Source organism: Hyposmocoma kahamanoa, unplaced genomic scaffold, assembly GCF_003589595.1.
Source record: "Hyposmocoma kahamanoa isolate Upper Pololo Valley unplaced genomic scaffold, ASM358959v1 270, whole genome shotgun sequence".
Classification (NCBI taxonomy): domain Eukaryota; kingdom Metazoa; phylum Arthropoda; class Insecta; order Lepidoptera; family Cosmopterigidae; genus Hyposmocoma; species Hyposmocoma kahamanoa.
Window position 1 is genome coordinate 1,132,222 of NW_020653770.1, and position 18,734 is coordinate 1,150,955.

At 36.2% G+C, this 18,734-nt stretch overlaps 2 protein-coding genes across 3 annotated transcripts; both read right to left on the minus strand.

Moving 5' to 3' along the window:
• Positions 1–1,810: 1,810 nt before the first annotated feature.
• Positions 1,811–16,781, minus strand: LOC113229002 (transmembrane protein 234 homolog). Of its 2 annotated transcripts, XM_026462471.1 has the most exons (5): positions 14,219–16,781; positions 13,949–13,961; positions 3,997–4,139; positions 2,734–2,896; positions 1,811–1,987 (listed from the first exon to the last, which is right to left on the minus strand). In XM_026462471.1, exons 1-5 carry the CDS (start codon positions 16,655–16,657, stop codon positions 1,920–1,922), a joined length of 2,826 nt encoding a protein of 941 aa, XP_026318256.1. In that variant the 5' UTR covers positions 16,658–16,781; the 3' UTR covers positions 1,811–1,919. The 2 variants fall into 2 exon arrangements, with proteins under 2 accessions (XP_026318256.1, XP_026318255.1); XM_026462470.1 differs by lacking the exons at positions 13,949–13,961; positions 14,219–16,781 and adding an exon at positions 10,229–10,381.
• LOC113229001 lies at positions 9,122–10,177 on the minus strand. The gene has a single exon (XM_026462469.1). The coding sequence runs from the start codon at positions 10,175–10,177 to the stop codon at positions 9,248–9,250; it is 930 nt and encodes a 309-aa protein (XP_026318254.1). The 3' UTR covers positions 9,122–9,247.
• Positions 16,782–18,734: the final 1,953 nt, after the last annotated feature.

The following is an 18,734-nucleotide window of genomic DNA, read 5'->3' on the forward strand; positions in this document are numbered from 1 at the left end:
TGTGATATCACTATTACCTACAACATCACACATACTAAAAATGAGAATGGAAAAAAATAAAGGAATTATATCTTGGCGTTACCCATCATTCCAGTGTTGCCAGGACCCTTAAATCGAAAATTACGTTTCGTTACTTGAAAGTTATATTTTTGCTGCTCAAGTTACATTTCGTTTTGTTCTTAAATCAAAATAACTAACTGTAAAAGTAAGTTGGCAGTTTCATTCAGTTTGCGCATTTTTTGGGTACGTTCGTTAACTATCTGGGATTTACAATATCAAATATGGTTGAATTAAATAATCCCATCACTCTCAAAAGTTACGAATATTGCCATAAAAACAAAATCTTACAAATATGTTATATATGTATTACGCGAGAGGATCAAAACCCTAACCATCCGACAACACTGTCCACAATATAATTGCCATGTTGTATGCAAAACTCATCGAGTATATAACTAGAAATAGAGACGAAATAAGGGCTATCCACCCCTGGTGAGTTCAACAGGCAAATTGGCCTTATATCACTTTTAAATATCAACTCTCGTTTGCGCTGAAATCACAAATTACAAAGCTGAAATAGTACAGCGCCAACAACTGACCTGTGTGTACGCACGTCTCCGTATATTCCAAATATATTCTGTATTTATTGTAATAAAGATAATATCTCTAGCTATGGGGGGCTGTTCGGTGGTGTGGGACAAACAGCAACACATTTAATTACAAAACATCGGTAATTAAATATGCAATTTTTCAATTTTCGTCCGTTATAAGCAAAGCTCAAGATAAATTGGTCGATTTGAAGTGAAACAATTGACGACACCTGTCAATTGTTTCGAATTCGGGCTGGCCAATCGGAGCGCAGTTGTCACCGTAATGATTTGGCAGAATAGTTATCAAACAAATTAAATGACATTTCGTCTCTATTTCTGGTTATATACTTGATGGCAAAACTACAACACAGCGGAATATCTGACAACAATTTACAATAACAGTTATTGAAGAATAGCGTAGCAGTATAACTCATTATTGACAAATAACCGTTATTGTCATGTCTAGATGCGCGTCATTCACCGACGTTATTGCAATATGGCTGGATGGCAACACGGTAAGGACATTTGCTAAACAAAATTTGATCACTGCTGTGCTAATATTTCACAACAATTTTGTAGCTCGGGGGATTTAATTATTTATTTATAACAAAAATTAATACTGTATGTTTCATTAGCTATATAAATAATAGTTAGCTTATATAGGTTGCATAGGCAATGTTCATACACGAGGACTTATTTTATAAGTAGCGCCTAAATTTTATAAGGAGCAATTATTTTAATGGTTTATTTTGGTGTACACCAAATGTAGGCGCTTTTCTCAAACGTTCTTTTTAAGCAGTGAATACCGATTTTTACTATCTCCTGTGTTAAATCCCGTACAGACAATCTCTCACAATGATAGGACTTGGGCTATATTTGCCACGCGAGCCCAATACAGATTGGAAACTTGGGAAATTCCTTTGCAAATGTTTGCTGGTTTCACCGAAAAACGTATGGTAAACTTCACAAATAAATTCGGCAAAACTTAGATAAGAGCAGACCATACCGCGAGCGAAGCCAACTTAGCATAGAACACGGGGATGTTCGTGACGGTGCACGGTGACGTGCTGCCACTCGATGCTAGTTTTTCTTTCAAAACAGTAGCTAATGCATTGCATTGTCTGTTATTGTAATAATGACCACCTCTAATGACAACACTATTGACGGAGTGAAGGGCAACAGAGTTTACTTAGTGGGATTGTTGAGTAGTTCGATTAGCATAGTTCGCGGTGTGTCCTGCGCTTTATGCAAGTCCGATTACAATTCCACGACCCCTTACCTATGGTTTTGTTTAATATAAATACTAACAATAAATTATATAATGCGTCTTCATTCCACCTTATCCCAGCAACAGAGAGCGGTGCCTGCCACAATCGCTATGACGCCTATAATAGACTCTGGAACAAAAAGAAATAGAACCGTAAAATTTTGCTTCATCAGTATACCGACGCAAATTTGTAGCAGCGTTCTACAAATCATATATTTTTTAAACATCGTAAAACAACAATTTACATAATTAGTTTATTGAATGTCACGATGTTTTGCTAGCATGATATCACGAAATTCAATTTTGCGAAATTATTCGACGCAGCGCATCGTGTGGTATCGCTCTAAGAAATAATTGTTAATGTTTATAGTAAGTTACGTCAACCCATGCCGTCGAGAAATGGAATAACGGTAATTTTTTTAATGTTACGTGTGCTTTGGTGGTTTTTATCTATTATCTAACGTGTACCAATAAATTATTATTTAGGTAAGCTCGGTTCATCCACGGAAGTGTAAGATATAATGGCACCACACCTTTTCGCCATTATTCGTGGGGTGGAGCTTATTAAATAATTACATCAGTTGATTTTAATTATTGCCATGACATTATAGCACCGATTTAAATGTGCATAAATAAATATTAAAATTCACTTGAAGAAAAAATCTTTCATAGATTTCTGACAGACTGGGGCTACGGCAAAAAGTCGGTAAAAACCAAAAACAAACATCTGCAACAAAGACAGAAAAGTTCGTAAGGTCCGCTGGTATGTTTGCGAAAGCGTCAGATACGATATGCTGAAGACGCTGGTTTAAATCCAGCCGGATCGAATCGATTTATTCATTCATTTTAAGACAAAGTGTAGTTTATATGTCTTACTTGTATCAAGGGGTTCCTCATCGCCGATGGCGGCGCCGGTAAGCGCGGTGGCCGCGAAGGCCAGGCTGTTGGCGGCCGGCACCGCCAGCGTCAGGGGAGCGCGTTGCATCGCCACTATGTACGTGACGGATCCCGCCTGGTTCAACATGAACGGGATCACATACTGGGGACAAAAGAACCATTTTTAAATATAGTGAAGTAGACGTGTTCAATACCAGAACAAGCAATCTAAAAGGTTTAATACTTAGTGATATTTTTTTCTCTTCAAGTATGTAGCTGCTATAGCTGTTTCACCAACTTAATTTTGTTATTTATATTTATTTTGTTTTTGTTTAGTCGTCAATTTACTTTAATACTTTTTTTTCTATAACTGTAAATAATTATCTGTGGAATCTTTTAACTGGCCCTCAGCATACATGCACTGGTCTGTCAGGCGTTATATTATACTTACCATTCTATACTTGTTGCCTATATCCATTGACTTACAAATAAATGGACGACGAGTCTAATACAAAAACCACGAAAACAATGTCCCAAGTCAACCTATTTAAACGTAGAGACATGTCAAGGAATATGAAAAAGCTAAAACGTTGAATTTAAATTGTAATGTCATCGCAGTACTGTCTAATTTTGCTTGCTTCGCTATCAGTCGAACAAACGAAGACTAAAGCGTGAATGACGCTCTGTATACGATTTTAACGCCCTATAAGTTCGGACACTTTTTAGCGCGGACCCGACGTCCATATAATTGTAAGTCAATGCCTATATGATTAAAAAAACCTAGCTGTAATTTTTACAAAAATAATGAAAATAAAAATGTAATTAAAGTTTCGCCGCACCTTCGCTAATAAACTGGCGTAATTCAAATAGTAACATGATTTGGGAAACTGGTACGTGTACTAATTTGTAATTTGTTTTATTTTGAAGTTTAAAATCACAAAGACCGCACCGCCACTTTGTCCGTCACCCTGAGTTATAACTATACCAATTGAAACTTACATTTCAATCTATTTATCTTAAACCACTTAGAAAGTACTAGCAATACCGCGTTCCGGTTTTTGAAGGGTAAGGGTGCTGGTGAAATTACAGGCGCATGGGACTTGCCAACTTATGTTTCAGGGTGATGGGCGCAGTAGCGGTGACTCTAAGATCTTTGCGATTTAAAGTTACTTGGTACCAGAAAAGTAAAAAAAAATTGAAACCAATTTTTGTTCGTTTAACTAATTCAACGAAGTTTAAATAACGTCGTTATGCGTCACGTACCTTCCAGTTTGTAAGCAGGAATGACAGCTCTGCGTGCAATTGTCCAAACCGCGTGGTGGCGTGCACATTGGAAAGACCCTGTGTGCCCTTCCGGATGAACGGGTTGGTGCAACCCCACAACAGACCCGTCAGCGCAAGTAGACCTGCAAAATATCGGGCCTAACTTACGACATATTCAAAAAATTTAAAATGTCTATATTCCATACAGGCATGCAATCCTAAAACTATGTAATCCTAGAATTAATTGGGTGCAATTTCATGGAATGAGGTTATTTGCAGTACCTATCACATGATGTAGAGCGAGTGAGATGGCCCCTCTGCCTCGATCACTTAAGTACCTAAATCAGTTGCTTAGATTTGACTCCTCGTTGGACCTTTTTGCATGCTCAGTATCAAAATTTATGTTTGCCTCAGGACGCTATCTGGAGTCCTTGACCGGATTCAGCAGTATTATGTAATAAGTACTATGTGCTAGTTTAAAATGTAATAACAAATGGATTTTTTTTTTTCATTAATGTTAATCTGTAATAATTTATTGTTTATGTGGTATTGTATTTATAATTTTTTCAATTAATATAAATAAATAGATAAAAAAGTAATGGGCAATTAACCGCCAGTCTAGCCTACCAGTCTAGTGAAAAGTGTTAAACTTGCAACGGCCATCTACACGTAAGCTGGCTTACGTGTAGATGGCCGTTACGAATTTCAATACTACTGGTATTACAGTCAATTTCTTCAAGATTTTTTTAACGGCAAGGCAAACTAGTGGAGTGGCTCAGGTTGCACGTTCAAACAAGGTTATTACATGAGCTAATTCAATGCACGTGTGGTGGGAGAAGGTACTGACCCGAAAATTAGAAATCATTATAATTTGGTGGCATGTCTTTATCACTGGCCTGGAGACACTCCTTAATGGATTGTCTCTATTTACACGATGCCAATAATGTCTTGGCTTAATGGAATGGCTCGTCGATTGCCCGGTGTAAACGGTCCATAGGTTGGGCCTTTTCAAGGCGAGAGTGAATAGGTATTAAATAAGTGTGCATGCTCTATTGTCACTTTCCATCAGGGTGAGACACATGAGTAATGCGCACTTATTTTTATCTTAAAAAATCTGTCCTCCTTGTCATAAACAACGCATTTGCATTTTGGTGCCTTCGAGATATTGGCACCTACAGTTTTTTTTCTTTGAATTCCACAATCTGATCGCAGAAATGGTAAAAGAGTTGGAATAAAAGTTAGAGGTATGAGAGGGCAAGTTAAGTAAGAGAGTATCAGAGGAGCGAAGGGGACGACAGAGTGTAGAAGAGTGGAAAGTAAAGCGATCTTTAAGATAAGAAGGCGTAAAGGGATAGAACAGAATTGAATAGAGAAGTGAAAGGATATGAAGATCTCTACGCCGATGGATGGGCAGCCATTTAATTTGTGCGCGAAATTGGGAGACATGGTCAAATTTACGTAGTCCGAAGATGAACCTAACACACATATTTTGAAGCTGTTCCAATTTATTGAGCAGAGTTACTGACAAATCTGGGTAGCAAACATCTGCGTAGTCCAGTATCGGGTGGAGAATGCTCTGGGCCAGAGTAATTTTGGTTTTAGTCGGCAAAAAGTTTTTAAGCCTTCTCAGAGAGAAATGCGCACCAAACACCTTCCTGCTAACCTCAGCAACTTGCGGCTTCCAAGTCAGACATTTATCAAAAAATAATAATATATTATATAATATTATTATATTAATATAAAATAATAATATTTATTCTGTATTTACACTAAATATTTATTTACGTCTCATAAGTCCTCGCCTGATCACTTTTCCACCTTTCTCCACGTTCCTATTTAGTAATCCCGTTTCCAAATTTCATAACTATGATAAAATAAGTTTTCTCGTTTTAAGAACAAGTTTAGTCAAAACACTTTGTTAGTGACTGAAACGCTTATCACGAAAAGCCAAGAAAGAAAAAATAACTGGAACTAAATAACATTTAGTTAAACCGCTTATAGGAGGTTATAGATCTCGTAAAACACAGACTTAACTGCAAGTCACCCTAAATCTTTTTAACCGACTTCAAATAAAGAGGAGGTTCTCAATTCGACTGCTTGTTTTTTTTGGATGTATGTTACGCGATAACTCTTCGATTTGTGAACCGGTTTTGATGATTCTTTTTTGTTGGAAAGAGGATGCCTCAGTATTGGCCTCTCGCGCGCCCTCCATTCAGTAGGCTTTCAGGTAAGTTTTTTGTACTCAATTTTGGTGACAATTTCTTTTTATTTAAATATTTATAGAATATCATCATGAAATATTATTTAATATTCGAGTGTGGTAACCTGAAATATTCTTTAATAATCCACGATGATATATTCGAGTAATAAAATAATAAAAACTGTCACCAAAATTGAGTACAAAAACTACCTGAAAATTACTGAGGTTAAGTTAGTATATGAAAAAGCAACACGAGCTGAGCGAGCGAAGCGAGCATGCCGCGGCAGCGGCCTGCGAGTGCCAGAAGCCAATTTGCTTGCGTTTCTGAACATGTTATGAGATCAAATTATATTATAATTAATATAATATTAGTATACAACTATAAACATCATTTACTTAGTTTTAAGAATAAGTATTGAAATCATTGACTTACAAATAAATGGACGACGGGTCTAATACAAAAACCACGAAAAAAATGTCCCAAGTCAACCTATTTAAACGTAGTGACATGTCAAGGAATATTGAAAAGCTAAAACGTTGAATTTAAATTGTAATGTCATCGCAGTACTGTCTAATTTTGCTTGCTTCGCTGTCAGTCGAACAAACGAAGTCTAAGGCGTGAATGACGCTCTGTATACGATTTTAACGCCCTATAAGTTCGGACACTTTTTAGCGCGGACCCGACGTTCATATAATTGTAAGTCAATGATTGAAATTTAATTTTTGATGAATGCTGGAGCATTCCCGCGGATTCTCGTAACTGCGCCTTTATGAGCCTGTAGTAGATGTTCATTTGTACAGTGTAGATCTTTTCACGACAGGGATGGTGGACTGGGTTCATGATTGCAGCACGAATGATTGACATTTTAAGAGAAGAGTGTTGAAACTTGAAATAACTTTTTGTTTTTAAACATATTATTGCTAAAAAAAACCTAAACTAGAATTTCTCTAAATCTCCCGTAATCGACACTCACCAATAATGAACACCCAGTAATTGACACACATAAATAAGAAACGTGTTATTTGATAGAAAATTTTGTCCTAAATCTTTTTAGAGTTGATTTTAAAAAAGATTTCGAACAGTGGTGCTTGTCGGTCACTGGCGTCACTACTTTAATTATAATTTAGAATTTTTGTCGCTTTAGTTTTTATTCTGTTCCGCCAAAGTGTAAATTTAGCCTTAGATAATTGTTTGAAAAACTTGAAATGGAAAATTTTCAAAGTAAGTTTCAGAAAAGGGACTGACACCTCTGCAAAACGACCAGATTGCTAACCGAATAGTTACCGCGGTTATAAAAAAAACTTTTTATCTTGTTCAGGAAAATGGGCTAGAAGAAAAACAATTTATTGTTAAAAATATTTATTTCATCGCGAAAATTACATAGACAACAAATGCATGTCTGTAAATAATGTATTCATCTTAATTCATATAATACAGGCGATACAATTAGGAAAGTAACAAAAACTGCTGTTAAGTTTTGGATTAACAAGTTATTTCAAACTATGAAGTGAACTCAATCTGTTAAAATCCTGATTTTATTACCTGTAAGTGTATAATAAGCAGAGTAAATTTAAAATATTATAATTAAGAATCAGTTCAGTATTAGAATTTTACCTACATTCTTTGGAATAAGAGATCTTACTTCAAATCGAATCAGTTCACAAAACTCAATTTAAAAAAAAAAATCTTTTAAATTATGAACCGTAAATCAAATTATCACATCAAAATTATTATTTAATTACATGGCCAATTAAAAAGTGAAAAATTTGTTCTCAGTAAAAAACTTATTCCTTATTTAAATTAACATACACCTATGCAATTATTATTATGTAAAAAATAACAGTATGCCAACACAGACTTTATTGCCAATTGAGCGACGGTCGCATTTCACAGCATATATCCAAAATCACATCTTACAAGGACCTTAGCCAAACATTGGTCCCATCCCACTTATAAAATACCAGCAAAGGGTGGACACCACATCTAAACTTGCGGTAGGATAAAAAAGTACCACAACCTTGTAACCAACTACTTATTTGCATTGTTGAAACCCATAGTCCTGTTTCTACAAAATCACCAATTGTGAGACCGAAAGACTGGTAACTCTCAATGTATCACCAAAGCACTACAATGAGGCAATGATGCCAGTATTTTGAGCACCCCATTGAGACTAAATTTCAACACTAGTCCAGGCTCAGGCTTATTTGTAAATTTACTAACAACCTCACCCGACTATGTTACTAACATCTACAACAGCTTTTGTTCCATGACTCAATAATACATCAGATTTTACTTTCGTACAAAAATAAAGGTATTTAAATAGATCACTTGAAATGGTGATAGCCTGTGTGGTGACAAGACGATGTGAGGGTAGTTGAGGGCACGCTTGCATATTTGAACGTACTACCAAATTCAGATCTAAAAAGTGTCACATAGTACAATGAAGACTTAAGTTTTTTTTTTTGTTTGGTAAATTTACTACACTTTGTAAAAAGATAATGACTAACATATATTAAAGGCTTGTATTTGGAAAATACTAACCACCTCGCACAATTATATTACAAGCATTATAAACAACTTTTCTTCCATGACTTTGTAAATAATAATTGTGCGAGGTGGTTAGTATTTTCCAAATACAAGCCTTTAATATATGTTAGTCATTATCTTTACAGATAACATATTTCTTATTATGTATAATATAACTTTTAACTTAATTTATTTATAAGTGTGTAAGACATTATCAATTCATTAGCTAATGATATTATTTTAAAAATTACAGTTACTTGTAATTGTAGCTTATAAAAATCGTAAATCATTTTATAATTGCAAATAATTTGAGCATAAAATCTTATTTAAAAAAAATTCAAAAGTATATTATGCTACTTCACACAATAAATGAAAAAAAAAACAAGTATAAAAAAAATTACATACACTTGTTTATATAATAGTAAACATTGCACATTTAAATCAAAGAGATTTTAAAAAAATTTTAGAAATAAGATTATAAAACAAAGAAAAGGCTTAATTAAATTGTCATGTAACTTAACGAGTTACGAACCAATAGGCACACCTAATTTCATAGCATTTACTTCTGAAAATAGCACATAATTTTCATCCACCCATTCCACAAACTCCCTGCCGAGAGCTACAGCAACTTCTAAGGCCAAAATACAATCATTTTCAGCTCTATGTGCTTCTATTGCTTGGCGATTCAAAACCCTTTCATATATATCTTTTAATTTATACTTTTCTGTTGGTTTGTTACCATTACTAAATGGCATACGTCTTCTAGCTTTCGACACTCTATTTCTGTCATCTTTATAGTTCATGTTAGTTTTTTGTTGTCTCGGAGTTGTTTCATTCATTACTTTCATAGTTAACGTGTTTGCAAGAGTAAATAGTTCTACTTCTTCACTTGGTGTAGACTTTAGTGTAGTATCTTGATCGGTGATGGCACACCTTTCCTTTACAGGAATATCTTCCAATTTAGATGTTGTTGCTTCTTGAACTGGTACATTAGCAATCTTCCGTGCTTCCAATATGTCATAGAACCCGTGATAACAATCAGCACACAGTAAGTCTTCGGAGAACTGCACTTTCAACTTTTCCAAATGATTTTTGAGTAACGGATAATCAAAATGAAGTCCATTCTGAGCAATTAAACACACTGGCTTCTCCAGAATGTTGAGGAAATTGTTAATTAAATCGAATACTTCTCTGTTAAACGTTGGTTCATGTTCCAGTAGAAAGTTATCAAGGCCAGTGATTTTGGAGCCTTGTGTTGAAATTAGACGGCCCGGATTGAACAAAAGGGTAAGCTTATGTTGTACACGGGGCACTGCACCAGGGCGCGTTTCAAGCAAATGCGCCCTTTTCACAGCTACCATACTCAATTCAGTAATTTTCGTCTTATTATTTTCTTCTACCGGAAGCCCCGTGGTTTCTAGATCGAAAAATACGTAAGTCGCGATTGGTGCCATATCTTTCACTGACTGGTTACTACTGATTACTGAATAGGATATAGTGCTTACCTAGTGCATCCAGCATGTTTGGTGACTCATCCGAGTGACGAATCCCCCGGCCAGAAACACCGACTGCACAATGATACTCCACGTGTTTTATAGGATATATGCCACTAAATTCATTACGTAGACGAAAAGGCACTACAATTCTAATAGCGTTGTATCTAATTGTGGAAGTATTTTTTCAGTACTTATGTAATTAATATAGCAAAATGCGAAAACTACAGCAACAAACTTGCGTGTTTACAGTAAAGAGTGTATGATCTATGGTGTTTACTGTTTACGATAAGTTTTTTTTTTTAGATGGCAATGGCATGCACATACTCTATTTTGTGCCAATGTCAAAGTAAAAGGTTAGGAACGGACGGGTGGGAACGCACCTTTAAAAAATACGAGACGTGATGGTTTTCAGCTTTAAAATTAATAATTTACCTTTTTCAGGTGGTAAAAACCATGTGGTGTTTGTGACTGTAGTTACACTTGTGTTATTAATTTTATGCGGAGAGAGAGTGGGAAAATTAACTGCATGAAACAATATTCAACACAAGCGCAGCCATTTTGCACGATTTAACCTTCACTGTGTTCGCGGAGTAGCAAATTAATTTACTTCTATTTTTATGAATACCTGTACATGCCAGCACACCAAGCTACACATTGACGTATCTTGTTCCGTTGCACTGGAGGCGATTTTCGAACAAAAATGTGTAGTCTGATGTGCCGTTGTCCGTACAACAACCATCAAACAAATTTGACGTTTTCTTTCATTTTTCTTTCATTGTCTGGAATATGGTGGGATGCTCATCCTCAATCTCAGAAGCTTTTGAACAATGCTCTGATTCGAGCTCATCTAGATTATGGTTCCTTTGTACTAGAACCATGCCATAAATTCTCTTTAAAAGATCTAGACAAAGTAGGTACACTATAAATCTCTTCGAATTATTACAGGGGCTATGAAATCTTCTCCCACCAATGCACTACAGGTGGAATGTGCGGACCCCCCTTATCTATCAGGAAACAATATTTAGCGGACAGATTCCTTTTTAAAATTATTCAAAATTCATCCCATCCTCTTATAGGTAAATTACATCAATTATCAGAATTTATATCCTCTGATAAGTACTAGAGACTGTCTGTTTCGTACTTTTATTAAATTCATCAGGCTCCCCTGTCCAGTATATCAGTGTACCCTAAGTTCACTAAGTAGTCTGTGCCTAAACCCTCTCTTCGATATACCCTATCTCGCTCTTGTCTATATTACTGAATTTAGGCATTGACAAAAATTCCTCCAACAAAAATTCCTCAATAAGCATTGGACCGATTGACTTGTGATGTATAGTATACACCGATGCTTCTAAAATGTCCGACGAAGGATGTGTTGGTGCTCTGTCTGGATACTCAAATTTAAAATTATCCTTCATTTTAAATGTACTCCCCTTTCTTGTTTTTACTGGTGAAGCCACTGCTATCTTAGAAGCTCTTCTCTATATTGAGTCTCATAAGCTAGATAAAACTGTCATATTAACAGACTCGAAGAGTTGTCTCCAGGCAATTCTGTCCAATCATTTCCGTAACAAATCCAACTTTCCCTGTGTCTTAAAAATTAGAAACATGCTGTACAGTGGCTTCAGTCAAGGAAATAGAGTCTCTTTGGCCTGGATCCCAGGTCATTCTGGTATAGTAGGTAGAGACCGTTGATTTGATGGCAAAATATGCCACTGAAATTGGATGTCCTACTTACTCTCAGGTATTCTCTCATGACCTGCCCTTACTGGCAACTCAAAAGATGACGTCCACATGGGAAGTCGAATGGAAAGAGAGTAGCAAAGTGACAGGAAAGCATTATGCGAACATTCAAAATGTCATCCCGAGTAAACCTTGGTTTTACATTTAACGAAACATCCAAATCTTGCACCTACACCATATGTAGATTAAGCCTCGGCCACTCGACCACCCCAGTTCACTTAGCTAAAATTAGGGTAAGGGCGGCTCGCTTTGCGCATGCGGGCTGCAGGAAGGAACTCCGGATCACATTTTCTTCAATTGTAACAAGTACCCAGTCTCTTTGTACGATGTCCTCCCCTCATTCATTCTCAAACCCACAAATTTTAATACGATTTTAAGTCTTGTGGATATTTCTTGCATCAATGTCCTTTGTGATTATATAACCAGCAATAATATAAAATTATAATTTGTTCGTCCTGCCTAACATACTTACCTACTAACATTTGTCTATAATATTGTTCTCTGTCCCTTTCAGGTAATTCAACAGCTCTGCAACTTTAAAACCCAATAAGAAAGTATCTTTTATATCACATTGTGCTCTCAAAATACTCACTGAATAGCAGAGTCTACAGAAGCCCTTAAAATTACTAAGCGGAAAACTCGATACTGGCGAAATCTAAAATCTAAAAATCTAGCGCCTTAATGCAAAAATTAGTATTCTGCGGTGTATCACCTAAATACTTTAGGTTAATATACATTGCCGCGGAACAGAATTGAACGGAAACGTTAAGTTCTCTTCATTATGCAAGGCGCGCAGATTCACGAGAACGCTCTAGAATTCTCGCGCCTGCGCCTTAAATGTTCATTATTTAGTTTAGAATTTTAAATGTTTTACATGAGATGGATGGTGAAATTGGATATTGTTTTTAATTAAATTCTTTTTGAAAAAAGAAGAGAAAAGGGATATTTAAAGAAGAAGGCCTACCATGATTTGGGTTCGTGATTACTTACGGAAGAAACGAAAACGTTTTATGAAACATTCGCGTCAAACATATATTCCGCGGATTCGCCAGACGCCTTCGTCAGTAGCCGCGGATTTAGCTCCGGAATACGCACGACTTGTTCTCCCAAATAAACCATTCAAAAAGTCATGATATAATCACTCGACCACACAACTCTATTTTCTATATTCAGTCGGCTTTTCATGTATCCTCTACATCTTTATTGATTCGAGTAATTTGATAGATAGATAGATAGAAGTATATGAGGAGAGAAAGAAAACATTTTTATTACATACAAAATGTCTTTAATAAAAAAAACCACTGGAACACATACAGTTACCGAGTTTCTCACCGCAGCAGCTTACCATAAACTACTTATACTAGAGTCAAAAACAATAATCATAGTCAGATTTTATCTTTATATGTTTATAACAATCAAACCAAAATCTTTGATTTGAACAAGGAATGTTTAGGTATTTGTTTTGACACTGAAATGCTGAGACTATTTGATGACTGATGACTGCAGTATTTTCACAATACAAATACTATTGCACACAATAACAAAACACGGGGTCAGCACAGGCAGCCTTATAGCTAGATTGCAATCTTTTCCAGTGAATTTTGGTGTGATAAACTTAAAAATTATATGTATAAAATCAAAGGTTGCAATAAAAAAATAATAAATAATTAATTATTCAATAAATTTAATACATACAACCATACATTACACAACATACACAATGTTTGAGTAGGCAAGATATTAATTTAATAATTAAGTCAAAATGTGTGCCGACCCCACCTAGCATGGAATAAGGACATGAAGATGAGGTTAAGAATCAAAATATAAAGGCCTGTCTATGCGATCCAGCTGCAGCGCAAGGAAACTTTCCCAAGCCTAATAAGCATCATGTCATTTTGTAATAGTTTTCTTTTACATAACACACACACTCATGTACAAACATGTATGTAAATGGCTTGTGGAAGTTTACTGGCAGTGAAGCGTGACCAATTAACCAACACTTGCATCTGCACTGAAAAAGAATTTAAATTTAAGCTTAAAATAAAGTGCTAGCTAAGACTAAAATACATTCGAAATGTGCATCACTAACGAAGTATTGCTTCATTGTTCTATAACTATGGTAATTAAGATTAATAAACAAATCCCCATGGAAAAGTAAATACAAGGAAACACAAGTTCAGCATCAGTATTCTATGCTAAATAGTTGAAAAATCCCATTTTTTAAACGTATAATATGTAATAAGAAGCAGCAAAAACAACAACAGAAAAAGACAAAAATAGAATCCAATATTTTTGCAATACATTCCGATCATCCTTGTTGATGATGACTCTTTTCTCTTTATATTTTTTCTTCTTACCACTTAGTTTCCATTCATACTCTTCTAACTCCTTTCTATTTTTCTCTTCTTCAAGCAATTTCAATCTTTCTTGTTCCTTTTCTTTCTCTAGCTTTGTCACAATTTTCTTAGCTTCACAAGAATCATCGCAAGCAACTTTAGCTTCACCTTTCCTAACCAAATTACAAGGTGCTTCTTTCTTTAAATTACCACAAGAACAGTGGATTTTAGTTTTCTTCATACACACTTGATCACTAGCGCAATTACCAGGATGGCAAGTGGTTTTGCACCTGTGGCCACAATCCAGGCTTCGAGGACATTGTTGCTTGCATGACAACATTTCATCAGAGGCCGTACATAGCTCGTTGCATCGCAAATATAGCTCAGTCACTCCACAATGGCAAGGAACTCGTTCAAATATTTCACAAGGAGGACAAGGCCCAGGGTGACAAACTCGTTTCGAACACTTGTGAGTACATTTCTCTGGACGGGGAGCAAGACAATCTTTATTACATTGCCTACAAATATAAGGCACATTTGGATAATTAGGATCCAAAGCATACATGTGACAGATAAGAGAACAAGTATGATTGCCACATGATAATGGCCGTCCACACTCTCGACCACATGATCTGCGTTTAGCTGAATGACATGGCTGGTTTTCAGTCTCATGTTCTCCAAAACAAATAACAGGGACAGGTGTCTCGCAAGGAGGACATTCCAAAGTCATTATTTTCGTCTTAGGAGGCTGAACTTCCCATGGAGTAGCTGGTTTTTCAATCTGTTTGAACACTACAGCCACAAATTCATGACATGTTGCTTTGCATTTATGTTCGCATTTAGGATATTGCTTATCACAAATAGCTTTGCACGGTGGGCAGTCACCAAAATGACATGAATGTTTGTTTTCTTCAACATGACCACATTTATATTTAATTTTACAAGGCAGATTGCATTTCGGTGGTTTTGTTTGCTTTTCTCTACCGCAAGGCACAGTAATATAAGTTTCTTTACATCGACAAGTCACTTTAGACTCTCTAGGGCAGGGATAGCATGGACCGTGATGGCAGACTGTGGTACATTTGTGTCTGCCACATTGCAGGAGTTTGTCACATATCTTTTCACATGGAGGACAGTTACCATTACAGCATTTCCGGGCACATGGATGCTTTCTACAAGGTCTCATACCTCTGCATTTTGTGTCGCATTTAAAATCCTTACTGCAAGGCAGAGATCTTGTATGTGCCGAACATTGACATTTCTTTTGTATTAAAACCTGGCAAGGTGGGCACGGTCCTTTGTGGCACTTTTCTGGACAATTATGTTCACAACCTTCCTGTTTCTTACCACAGGTTCCAAGACAGGTTTCAATTGTATCTGGACATTCAACAAGGTGTTGATTAGCACCGCAAGGACAGGAGCGCATGCCAGAATTGGGACATGTGCCACAATTCCCTGTATGACAAATTTTCTCACATTTGTGATAACCACATGAAAAAGGTTTATGACATGGTTTCTGACATTGCCATACTGGATCATTGCAGGGACGTTTTGCTTTCTCTAAACCACATTGACAGGACTGTATGCTTGTGTAGCTGCATGGAGGACAATCTCCTTCATGACAAACATTTTCGCATCTATGGGACTTACAAAGGAGTAATTTTTTACACTGTTTGCCACAAGACCACCTCGGTGCACTGCACCTTACTCTTCTACGATCTTTTTCACAGAAACATGCTCCATCTATAGTCTGAGGGCACGGTGGGCATGGGCCAGGGTGACAGAGCAGCAAACACTTATGCTGACAATTACCAGAATAAGACAGTCTTTTCTCACATACTTCCCCACAAGAATGAGGTATCAACCAAGGATGGACAGGTGGATCATTGGTTTTGCCGCAAAAGCAGCGGTACTTATGAGGTATTTGTTCTTTAGAATACGAATGTCTACATTTAGGGCAGCACCATTCTATTTTTTTAGGGATGAACACCGTAATTGGACTTTGGATTTCTTCGGGTTTTAAACTAACACAGTCGTTGGCCCATTTTTGGATGCAGGATAGGTGGAAGTAAGAGTGGCAGTGGCCGCAGGTCCAGATGGCGTCCGCTCTTTTAATAGATCCGATGCAAATCAGGCAGGTGACGGGCCGACCGCTTATGGCTTCTTCTAGAAGGTTCTTGGTTCTGTTAAGCAGGTGAGAGTCGCCGCCACCGCTCCAATAGCTTTGAAAGACTCCGTCGAGGACGCTGGTCTCATAGGGATCTTCATCGTCGGAAGATGAAAGGTCTTTCATGTCCTTCAGATGCCGTTGGACATTTTGCTGCAATTTCGCTGCGGCATCGCGGTATCTCCGTGCCATTTTGTTTGGTAATCGTCAACACACACAGCGCATTTATTTAGGCGACGTTGGTAAGAGTTTAAATGAATTGTTTTCAAAGAAAAACCAATAGGAAATTCGGCTAAGCTCCATGTCGGCAACTCGTCGGCATGACGTTGACGTAAAGTTTTTTATACAGTAAACAACTACAATATAATTATCATAGAGCACCTCTGACGATTTTTACAAGTACTTTTTTTTTTAATTTAAAAAATAACTAATTTTCTATAGATATATCAGTTAATTTACTAAGTTATTAGCTGATTATCATCACAAAAACGTGATTTATATAATAATATGTACAATATGTAATGATTTTTTTCTAATGCTTCTTCTTTTAAATGCTCCAAATGAATTAATTTAAACAAATACAAAAAGTACTGTGCACTGTAAAAGACCTAATGTTGTCATTTTTTTTTTAAATTTATTAAGGCTTTGGCAAAGCCATTAGCCTAAACATGAAGTTTAAATATGTTTCTGTAAATATGGCCGCCACAAAGAGAATAGGCAATTTGAGGCGGCGTGCTTGGATTGACTCGGGATTCCTTAAAACGGGCCGATACGGGTATTTTAGTTCGAGATTCGTATAATTTCGCGTTTTAATCTTCGATTAAGGCACAATAGCACTATCCTATTCCACTTTAAACTAGATTTCACAAAATATTTGAAAGTCAAAATAAAAACGACGCTTTTCCCTCCAAAAGGTCCAGAGCGAATCCTAATGTTGTCATCTTAAACAGCGTTCGGATACCAGCAGTTAAATTTTCAAAATAATGATCCATAATAGAAATGAGTACCTACCCAATACACGACTGAAAAATTTCTTTTGTGTAGAGTCGGGTGCTTAAAAAGTTAAAACCCGACTGAAAAAGAGGGGAGTTATAAATTTGAAACCTTTGTCCTGTCTATTGCATCATAGTTCCCAAATGGACGGACTGATCTCTGATCTTTTAATTTGAAGATAATTAAGCCGGGATGGTGCGTTCTTATACAGGTTTTCGTGATTGTTACACATAGATAATGAAACTATTTTTTCGCATCTAAATCGTATATATATTTCGAGTTCTCAAGTTTTCGCGATTGTTACACATAGGAAATGAAACTATTTTTACGGATTTAAATCGCGTATATTTGTTGTAAAAATACGGTGGTTTGCATCAATATTAGACATAACTGGTTGAAGACTGTACCACCTCAGTCAACCTTGACCATGGGACCTGTAAAGGGCCCGAAACGTTGGTTTGTTTGAAAACAAACAAATATACGCGATTTAAATCCGGAAAAATAGTTTCATTTCCTACGTATATATATTTGTTTCTTTTTTTTTCAAATAAGTTAACGGATCGTTGATTTGCCCTTAAATGTTCCATGGTCACGTTCTGACTGACTTGGTAAATAATAATCGGGATGGTTCATAACTACGTTTGATGAACATCTACCCAGCTGTTTAAAGATCATCTATTAGTGTAAGGTAGTAAGTCATAAAAAAATATTTAATTTATTTAAGATTGTCCGATCGACTTGAAATTTGGTATTCTATGTAAATATTTATAAGTAATACAATAATTCTATGTTTTTAAGTTGCCTTTTGTTTATTTTAATGTGTGTAAACCTATTGAATTATCTAAGCTAATATTATAACTGTAAAATATGACTTTTTTTTTTTAATAACATGATTTGATGTTGCAACCGGACAGTCTGCAGACTATCATGAGACTATGAAACTTCTCAAGGACATAGAAAAAAACTATCCACTTTGCGTCATTTTGGGCTTAAATTGGTCACGTGTCGCGACGAATTGTTCTTTGAAGGCACCTATAACTGACTTTTTGATGTAAATACCTACACTGTTTTGTACCGGTTTTTCTTTCAAATACAGGTGAAATCTAAAAGATTATTTTATACGTTATAACTAGAAGTATCCGAAATTTTGACGTTAATCGTTCCCATACATACGCATTCGTAGGGTCGTATTCCAGAGCTCTCTCTACTCAATGCTCAAGTCAGGGCTTGAGTATGATTTCTAGTGCTGCCGTCCACTAACTAAACCGCGGCTAAG